Source organism: Mya arenaria, chromosome 14, assembly GCF_026914265.1.
Source record: "Mya arenaria isolate MELC-2E11 chromosome 14, ASM2691426v1".
Lineage (NCBI taxonomy): Eukaryota > Metazoa > Mollusca > Bivalvia > Myida > Myidae > Mya > Mya arenaria.
In genome coordinates this window covers 62,373,274-62,383,654 of record NC_069135.1, presented here as the reverse complement: position 1 = coordinate 62,383,654, position 10,381 = coordinate 62,373,274, and the positions used below count along the sequence as shown (strand labels likewise).

Sequence of the window (10,381 nt, the reverse complement as noted above, 5' to 3'; positions counted from 1 at the left end):
TGTTTAAGTTGAGGCGGTTTCCGGATGTGTTTCGATGCATGATAGGATATTGAAATTTTAATTCAACCACTTTACTCATTACTATCTGTTAACAAATACGAAACGTTGTAAGATGGTTTTTTTTATAGTTCTACATTCTGCACTCTCACAGATTGAACGTTTTGACAACTTTTTTTATTTTTTGTTTTAAACGAGCCATATTTTGCAAAAATCCATGGCAACCAGTTATATAGGACTTCTGATAAAAAATAGATCGCAGACTTTTATATTCAAGTTCAAGAATTGATGTTTTATGTATTTTTCTTAAACCGTTAGTAAAGGTTTAAGCCATAAAACATTAATTTTTAAAAATACGATCTGGTTTTTTGTCAGCAATCTTATATCATTGGTTTGCAGATATTTACGCAAAATATTGCTCTTTCCAAGACAATAAATAAAAAAGTTTTAAAAATGGTAAATCTGTGAGATTGCAGCTTTAAGGAAGCTTGGTGATAATTTGATACTAATAATCTCTGCTTTAATGTCAACCTTTATCACGCAATGAGTTACCATATTTCCCTGATTGAAACAAACAACAACCTTCCTAATGCATTGTTCCAAAAATATTAAAGATATCATATTTCCCCCGCTGATTCTGTTGGGTTTCATTTCTTGGCGATGCTTTATGAATAACAATGTAAAAAGTTCGCCTTGCCGGCGCGAGCGGGACCACCAAACACACGGGGACAAACATAACACATTATACAGTAACACTAGTCTGGCATTGTGAACGGGAACATCGTACACTGGGAGACGAACATTAACACATAAAACAGTAGCATACATCCGACGTTGTGAACTGAAACACCGTGCACTGGGGGACGAAAATTTTGACATACTAGAGTAGCATACATCCGGCCTTGCAAACAGAAACACCATGCACTGGGGGACGAACATTTATAAATAGGACAGTAGCTTACATCCGGTGTTGCCAACGGGAACATCGTGCACTGGGGGACGAACATTAAAACATAATACAGAAGCATACATCCGGCGTTGCCAACGGGAACATTGTGCACTGCGGGACGAACATTAAAACATAATACAGTACCTTACATCCGGCGTTGCCAACAAGAATACCGCGCTCTGGGGGACGAACATAAAAACATAATAAAGAAGCATAAATTAGGCGTTGTGAACGGGAACACCGTGCAAAGGGGGACGAACATTAAAACATAATACAGAAGCTTACATCCGGCGTTGCCAACGGGAACATCGTGCACTGGGGGACAGACATTAAAACATAATACAGAAGCATGCAACCGGCATTGCCAACGGGAACACCGTGCACTGGGGGACGAACATTAAAACATGATACAGAAGCATACATCCGGCGATGTGAACGGGAACACCGTGCACTGGGGGACAGACATTAAAACATAATACAGTAGCATACATCCGGCGTTGCCAACGGGAACACCGTGCACTGGGGGACGAACATTAAAACATTAAACAGAAGCAGACATCCGGCGTTGCCAACGGGAACACCGTGCACTCGTGGACGAACATTAAAACATGGTACAGAAGCATCAATCAGGCGTTGCCAACAGGAACACCGTGCACTGGGGGACGAACATTAAAACATGTTTCAGAAGCATACATCCGGCGTTGCCAACGGGAACACCGTGCACTGGGGGACGAACATTAAAACATGATACAGAAGCATACATCCGGCGTTGCCAATGGGAACACCGTGCACTGGGGATCGAACATTAAAACATATTACAGAAGCATACATTCGGCGTTGCCAACTTGAACACCATGAACTGGGGGACGAACATTAAAACATGATACAGAAGCATACATTCGGCGTTGCCAACGGGAACACCATGCACTAGGGACGAATATCAAAACATGTTACAGAAGCATACATCCGGCGTTGTGAACGAGAACATTATGCACTGGGGGACATACATTATAACATAATACAGTAGCATACATCCGGCATTGCCAACGGGAACACCGTGCACTGGGGGACGAACATTAAAACATAATACAGTAGCATACATCCGGCGTTGCCAACTAAAACACCGTGCACTGGGGGACGAATATTAAAACATAATACAGAAGATACATCCGGCGTTGCCAACGGGAACATCGTGCTCTGGGGGACGAACATTAAAACATAATACAGAAGCATACATCCGGCGTTGCCAACGGGAACATCGTGACTGCGAGACGAACATTAAAACATAATACAGAAACATACATCCGGCCTTGCAAACGGGAACACCGTTCACTGGGGGACGAATATTAAAACATAATACAGTAGCATACATCCGGCGTTGTGACCGGGAACACCGTGCACTGGGGGACAGACATTATAACACAATATAGTAGCATACATCCGGCGTTGTGAACGGGAACACCGTGCACTGGGGGACGAATATTAACACATAATACAGTGGCATACATCCGGCGTTGCAATCGAGAACTCCGTGCACTGGGGGACGAACATTAACACATAATACAGCGGCATACATCCGGTGTTGCCAACGGGAACATCGTGCACTGGGGGACGAACATTAAAACATGATACAGAAGCATACATCCGGCGTTGCCAACGGGAACATCGTGCACTGGGGGACGAACATTAAAACATGATACAGAAGCATACATCCGGCGTTGCCAACGGGAACACCGTGCACTGGGGGACGAATATTAAAACATAATACAGTAGCATACATTCGGCGTTGCCAACTTGAACACCATGAACTGGGGGACGAACATTAAAACATGATACAGAAGCATACATTCGGCGTTGCCAACGCGAACACCATGCACTAGGGAAGAATATTAAAACATGTTACAGAAGCATACATCCGGCGTTGTGAACGAGAACATTATGCACTGGGGGATAGACATTATAACATAATACAGTAGCATACATCCGGCATTGCCAACGGGAACACCGTGCACTGGGGGACGAACATTAAAAGATAATACAGTAGCATACATCCGGCGTTGCCAACTAGAACACCTTGCACTGGGGGACGAATATTAAAACATAATACAGAAGCATACATCCGGCGTTGCCAACGGGAACGTCGTGCTCTGGGGGACGAACATTAAAACATAATACAGAAGCATACATCCGGCGTTGCCATCGGGAACATCGTGACTGCGGGACGAACATTAAAACATATTACAGAAACATACATCCGGCCTTGTAAACGGGAACACCGTTCACTGGGGGACGAATATTAAAACATAATACAGTAGCATACATCCGGCGTTGTGACCGGGAACACCGTGCACTGGGGGACAGACATTATAACACAATACAGTAGCATACATCCGGCGTTGTGAACGGGAACACCGTGCACTGAGGGACGAATATTAACACATAATACAGTGGCATACATCCGGCGTTGCAAAAGAGAACTCCGTGCTCTGGGAGACGAACATTAACACATAATACAGTGGCATATATCCGGTGTTGCCAACGGGAACACAGTGCACTGGGGGACGAACATTAAAACATGATACAGAAGCATACATCCGGCGTTGCCAATGGGAACACCGTGCACTGGGGGACGAACATTAAAACATGATACAGAAGCATACATCCGGCGTTGCCAACGGGAACACCGTGCACTGGGGGAGGAATATGAAAACATAATACAGTAGCATACATCCGGCGTTGTGACCGGGAACACCGTGCACTGGGGGACAGACATTATAACACAATACAGTAGCATACATCCGGCGTTGTGAACGGAAACACCATGCACTGAAGGACGAACATTAAAACATAATACAATGGCATACATCCGGCGTTGCCAACGAGAACTCCGTGCACTGGGAGACGAACATTAACACATAATACAGTGGCATACATCCGGTGTTGCCAACGGGAACACCGTGCACTGGGGGACGAATATTAAAACATAATACAGAAGGATACATCCGGCGTTGCCAACGGGAACACCGTGCACTGGAGGACGAACATTAAAACATGATACAGAAGCATGCATCCGGCGTTGCCAAAGGGAACTTCGTGCACTCGTGGACGAACATTAAAACATAATACAGAAGCATACATCCGGCGTTGCCAACGGGAACACCGTACACTGGGGGACGAATATTAAAACATAATATAGAAGCATACATCCGGCGTTGCAAACGGGAACATCGTGCACTGGGGGACGAACATTAAAACATAACACAGAAGCATACATCCGGCGTTGCCAACGGGAACATCTTGCACTCGGGGACGAACATTAAAACATAATACAGAAGCATACATCCGGCGTTGCCAACGGGAACACCGTGCACTGGGGGACGAACATTAAAACATAATACAGTAGATACATCCGGCGTTGCCAACGGGAACATCGTGCACTGGGGGACGAACATTAAAACATAATACAGAAGCATACATCCGGCGTTGCCAACGGGAACACCGTGCACTGGGGGACGAATATTAAAACATAATACAGTAGCATACATCCGGCGTTGTGACCGGGAACACCGTGCACTTGGGGACAGATATTATAACACAATACAGTAGCATACATCCGGCGTTATGAACGGGAACATCGTGCACTGGGGGACATACATTAAAACATAATACTGTAGCATATATCCGACGTTGTGAACGGGAACATCGTGCACTGGGAGACATACATTAAAACATAATACAGAAGCATCAATCAGGCGTTGCCAACGGTAACACTGTGCACTGGGGACAGTCATTATAACATAATACAGTAGCATACATCCGGCCTTGTGACCGGGAATACCGTGCACTGGGGGACGAACATTATAACATAATACAGTAGCATACGTCTGGCGTTGTGAAGGGGAATACCGTGCACTGGGGGACATACATTATAATATAATACAGTAGCATACATCCGGCGTTGAGAAAGGGAACTCCGTGCACTGGGGGACAGACATTAAAACATAATACAGTAGCTAAAGTAGCATACATCCGGCGTTGTGAAAGGGAACACCGTGCACTGGGGGACAGTCATTATTACATAATACCGTAGCTATAGTAGCATACATCCGGCGTTTTGAACGGGAACTCCGTGCACTGGGGAACTAACTGTAACACATAATACAGTAACACACATCAGACAGTGTTAATGAAAACCGTGTACAACAAAGAAAAATACATTGTTCAATAGACAAATTGAGTTTGATATCATATTAAACACATTGACATTACAAAATGTTACAACTAACATGTATAGAGTCATTTTAGGAATGTCAAAGTTGGTCGTTCAGTAAACTCAGCGATACCAGCTCAGAGCAATACAAAGCTGGATCCAAACTGCCGGTTCGTCACTCCGCCCTATTTAATAAGATTTACCGCGGCAAGTGTGAAAGTAGTTTACACAGTTGAAAATATATAAATGGGTTTAATTGTATATAAACACGTTTGCGGACCACCGGTAGGCGGGGCTTTCTAACACGCATAGCAACGTAAATATGCGCTTTTCACTTAATAACGTTGGTATGTATTAGATATGCCTTTTACTACCGCTCCCCTTAATCTATTGCTTCAGTATTGCTCATTATAACTGATGAGAACAAATAGAACGTGTTCAATATTTGTTTCAATGCGTTTAAGGATATAGACATTTTCCTTCATCAGTTGACGTGTTAATACCTTTTACCTTTTAATTAAAGTTTAAACAATGTAATGTCTTATACATTTATCATAAATACATATGTGGTTCTTTGCAGTTGTAAGTTTTGTTTACTTAGGGAAACCCCGGAAATATTATGAATATATTTTAATCTGTTTCAAATGTCAACAATAATTCCCCCAAAAATTAATGACCTCGTTTCATAAGTTGATAATTTGCCGGATTTAAATGTTTAACCGCAGTTTGAATAAAAAAGTGCAATTTTGCACATGAAAAGCAGACACTCCCTTTTCACTACAACAACATCAACAAAAAAAAAACATCAACATAAATTACATCTGCAGCATTAGCAGCAACAACACCAAAAATAACAACAATGGTATTAACAATATTAAAATATTCAGACAAAATGTATACTTCGTTTGACAAAATAACTGTGCCTATTTTTACAACATAAGGTATGAGTCATTTTCTATATGTTTACTTTTAACATCTTTAATTGATAATCGATGCGAGACTTGGAATCAATTTATCCAAAGGTTCTTGCTTAATAGGAAAACAAAACTCATGTGAATTCGAAAAATATACCTATCGAACTCTTTTTTTCATATTCAACTGTGAAAATACAACACAACGTATTTAACAAATTATGTTTCTGTCGTTTTCCATATCCGAACCATCAGCGTAGCACGTGTTGAGTGCTTCACACTGATATGGTTTTAAGTTGTTTTACAATATCAACTTACTAGTTTAATGAACGTACACTATTCCAAAAGAAGTATATTAAATGCATTATATTTTGTTTATATTTAATGATTGATGACGTCATTTCTTGAATGGCAGTTCCGGGAATTATTATGTAAAATCTGAGTGCAGTTTCATTGGTTGAAAATTAAAGCGATGCGTTTAAACATTGAACTAATGAAAGCAGATTCCACTATAAATTAAATATTACTGTAAGATGCATTTCTGACTACCTGTTTCGCGTCTCGTTTGATGAATAAACATGCATACTTCTCGACCGCTATACGGTTTCGACGAATACGCGTTAACATATCGAATAAGACGTTATACCTTATATCGTACAGGATATCACAAAAGCAACACATCTTAATATTTTAAATTATATATTATAAATGATACCAGATTTGAAAAATCACACGGAAAAATGTGTGTGGTATTGTTTTCGTACTGGAACAGTTTGCAAAATAAGCATATATATTATAAAAAATGGTCATTTAAGTAGTAAGTTGATATTGCAAAAAAAGTCATTCGTGTGTACCACTGAACACCTGCTACTCTGCTGGTACGGGTATGGAAAGTACGTGTTCAAAACAATATTTCTTTTAAAGTGTGCCCTGTCAATAAACTTGCTCTCGGGATAACCGTAATAAAAAAGGTTTATCGAAAATAAGTATTGATGAAATTGTGTGAGCCATGAAGATTAATGTCACTCCTGTTTTGTCACTCACATTTTGAAATAAGTATTTACATTTTTTCGGTATCTGAAGCTTAAAACGTCCATGAGTCTCTTAAAATATTCAAAGATCGATAATAAGTTCGCAATGGCGCTGCTGTGAAAGTGCCGCAGTAGATGAAAATAAAAGCAACATGACATATATTGTTAATTTAGAACAATGATACGTAACGGAGGTTTAAACACAGTATAAACTTTAACTTTACGTGTAGCTTAAAGTTACAACTACGTAACGAAAATGGATATGCAAAAGTAAGAAAAATGGAACCAACGTCAGGAACTGCCACTGGCACATAAAGGTTTCCATTACTTTAATGTTCAAATGCTGTTAGTATGTCCAATATAAATTGAACAAAGTAAAGACATGTTCAAGGAAAAAAACAAAGTAAGTTTGTTATTACTAAATTAATTGATTAATAAATTGTTATAGAAATACCCCAAACTCTCATATACTCTCATGCTATATTCTGATTATCTATGGTCATTGATTTCTTTCCGCCAATCCAGTTAATGTTGTTTTTTTATGAAGAGCGTCATTTAAATGAATGGAATTGGACAATAAGTGTCCATTCCAGTTATTTGATCCGAATATTTCAATTTTGTTTTGATATAAAGATGCATCTGTGTTTTGTCTGTGTTGTTTTATACAATGTGTGTCCATCGTCTATTAGACGAAAGCTTTGTGAATCTTAGCTTGATCTTCGTTAAAGGTTTGCCAGCTAGGTTTATTGTTTCCTTTGCATAACTTCTATGTTGGTCCGGGGTTAATTATATTCGATCTAGCTTGATTGACAAGCACAATATTAAAATAAGTAGAGAAAGGTCATACAAAGCATTTAATTTGCATTTTATTGAACAGAATGTATGCATTTCAAAAGCACCGCACATTGCAAACTCCATAAATAAAATAATGAGATTATATTTACACATGAATGATCATAGTTCATTATAAACATATACTGGTTACATTATGCATTGGATCAATGATCAGCAAAATTATCAAAGAGCTAACGACACAGACGTAAAATAAATGAATTTAACAAAGCATTTAGGTAGAGAGATCTTTTTTCGAGCACGAATTTGTTTTTCGTATTCGTACATTCATAAAATAAATTTTAACAGAGTATACATCCTTAAACAACTAACACAATTGGTTTTGTAACATATTGCTAAAAACAAGCATTGTTTAATAAACAACAAAACTGCTGATTTTGAAATGTTTAAGTTGGTCGTTGAGCGAACACAGCGCGTCCGTTTTTGAGCAACGCTTTTTGTTTCAAATGTATTATTCATCTTCGCCATTCGTCACTTCGCTCATTTTCATCAGTTTTGACTCGGAAAAAGTGAAAGTTGTGCTCTCAGCTGAAAAAACAGATTTGTCAGAACTAAAGATTAATAGCATTCCATATGCATGCACATAAACGCAGTGAAAAAAATGTATTTATTGACAAAGTTCAGCTGGAAAGCACTACACATTCATATTTAAAATAAACTTAAATAACTACAAATTGGGATTGCACTGTGTTTAGCAATTGAGCTATATATCACGATAACAATCTTATCAATCTTTCTTCAAACATGTAAAGATACTCACCAATGGTCAATTTTTCCACAGGGTCCACAAGCTTTTTCTTTTGGAACGCACCCGCCTTTTGATCCATCGAATACCTCTCCAACCGCACATTTCACCGTGCCAATGTATTTTCCTCCCTGACAACGCACATACCGGTCACATCGCTCAAACTCATCCTGATTGAACCCGTCTACTTTTGTACCGCACTCAGGCATCATTCCCCCTTGTTCTCGAGGAATCATATCCAATGAAACGCATTCGTTCTTTTTCGGATGGAACAACTGTGTTCGGCCATTTTCGTCAGCTGGGCATCGATCCACCTTGATCGTCCGTTCTTTATAGCATAACGCATAGAATGGACTCCAAAGTTTGACCTGATGAACGTTGATTCCGTCACGTTTGCCTATACAACTTGGAAGGTCGACACTGCAGGGTATACAATGCGCAACGGGACACTGGTTGGATCTGTATTGACCTGAAGAAGAACAAAATATAAAAGGATACTCGTACTTTTTTCAGTAGTATTGGTTTTGGCTAGATTTAGTGGTTTTAAGGAAGTGGTAAATGTTCATTGAATTTGGATTTAGACTATTGAATTTCATATTTAAATGGATGTTTGATAAGCCAGCTTACATCCATTCTTAAACTCTGTCCTGCTTCCACATTTTACATTCTCAAAATAGTCACACTCTTTGGTCTCAGTGTTGAACAGCTGGGGGTAGGGACATTCAACAAGGTGTTGCTCGAAGAACCGGGGAATCTGAGGTGTGTAGCGGACGCTGCAATTGTAGAAGGCTTGACATTCCTTTGGGTGAGGGAACACACCTCCGAACATGTTGCATCGTTCCTCTGGGCTAAGAGGCCCTGAAAAGTTATCATGATTCTAAGCACACTGATTGACATGAATTATTTTTTCCAATATTTCCACGCATTTTCGAGGACGGTACCCAAATCTTAACGATTTGATTTAATTTCGCTCTTAATGTTTACATTTATTTAGTAAGATGTCTAAATTGGTAAGCAAATGAAATACATCAAAATAAATAAGTACTTTTATGAATAACTATTCTAACGCTAGTTTTATACATGACATTGTATTGCTAGATGACTCTTTTGCTTTAATTATTTTTTAGAGAAGGAATTCAAAGGAATAGCGTAAAAATTTCCGAAGATACCAACAACATCGCTAGATATTACCTAGGTCGGGGAGCACAGGCATATGGATGCGGCTTTTCTCTGTTGGTTGCTTGCAGTCATCATACACTGAACCTTTAGGAACACAAACGTTGACGCTAGAGCTGAACACCGAGCCAGGAGGACAAGGCGGCATCTCGATGGGTTTCCCAAACACACAGAGGAAAAAGCCCGTACAGTCAGCCTTTCCGATTATCTGATATACACCCAGGGTGCATTGAATGAGTTCGTATTGTCTAGCTGTGACCAACGATGCGGCGGTCAAAGCAAACATCACTGTGGTGTAGCCAATCATTGTCGCGCTTTGAAGTTGACGTTTTCTATTTTACAGTCGTGTATAGAATCATTTATATATTCAACATCTGTTTTATTTTTCAAAAAAATCCAACACAATGTCTTTAAATGGTAGATTCATCAGTAAATAATAAGCCTAGGCTTGATCGAATCCTTTTCAATATTCGATTTTAACAATAGTTTTAAGTTGGAGGATGCGAGTAT

General features: G+C 39.7%; 1 protein-coding gene across 1 annotated transcript; it reads right to left on the bottom strand.

The window, feature by feature from the left end:
- Positions 1-1,343: 1,343 nt before the first annotated feature.
- Positions 1,344-10,178, bottom strand: LOC128216367 (uncharacterized). Its single transcript, XM_052922926.1, has 14 exons — positions 9,887-10,178; positions 9,323-9,553; positions 8,711-9,164; positions 4,761-4,858; positions 4,083-4,112; positions 3,811-3,908; positions 3,539-3,568; positions 3,267-3,296; positions 2,928-2,957; positions 2,589-2,618; positions 2,317-2,346; positions 1,979-2,008; positions 1,708-1,737; positions 1,344-1,397 (listed from the first exon to the last, which is right to left on the bottom strand). The coding sequence occupies exons 1-14, from the start codon at positions 10,176-10,178 to the stop codon at positions 1,344-1,346; spliced, it is 1,467 nt and encodes a 488-aa protein (XP_052778886.1).
- Positions 10,179-10,381: the final 203 nt, after the last annotated feature.

What these genes read in the sequence shown, in the direction of transcription:
- LOC128216367 (XM_052922926.1), bottom strand. Translation starts at nt 10,178, where the DNA reads ATGATTGGCTACACCACAGTGATGTTTGCTTTGACCGCCGCATCGTTG. An exon ending in GCCTGTGCTCCCCGACCTAG is followed by an intron (nt 9,554 to 9,886) that starts GTAATATCTAGC and finishes ATAACTTTTCAG; the next exon opens with GGCCTCTTAGCCCAGAGGAA. An exon ending in TCCCATTGGCAACGCCGGAT is followed by an intron (nt 3,297 to 3,538) that starts GTATGCTTCTGT and finishes TCTGTCCCCCAG; the next exon opens with TGCACGGTGTTCCCGGTCAC.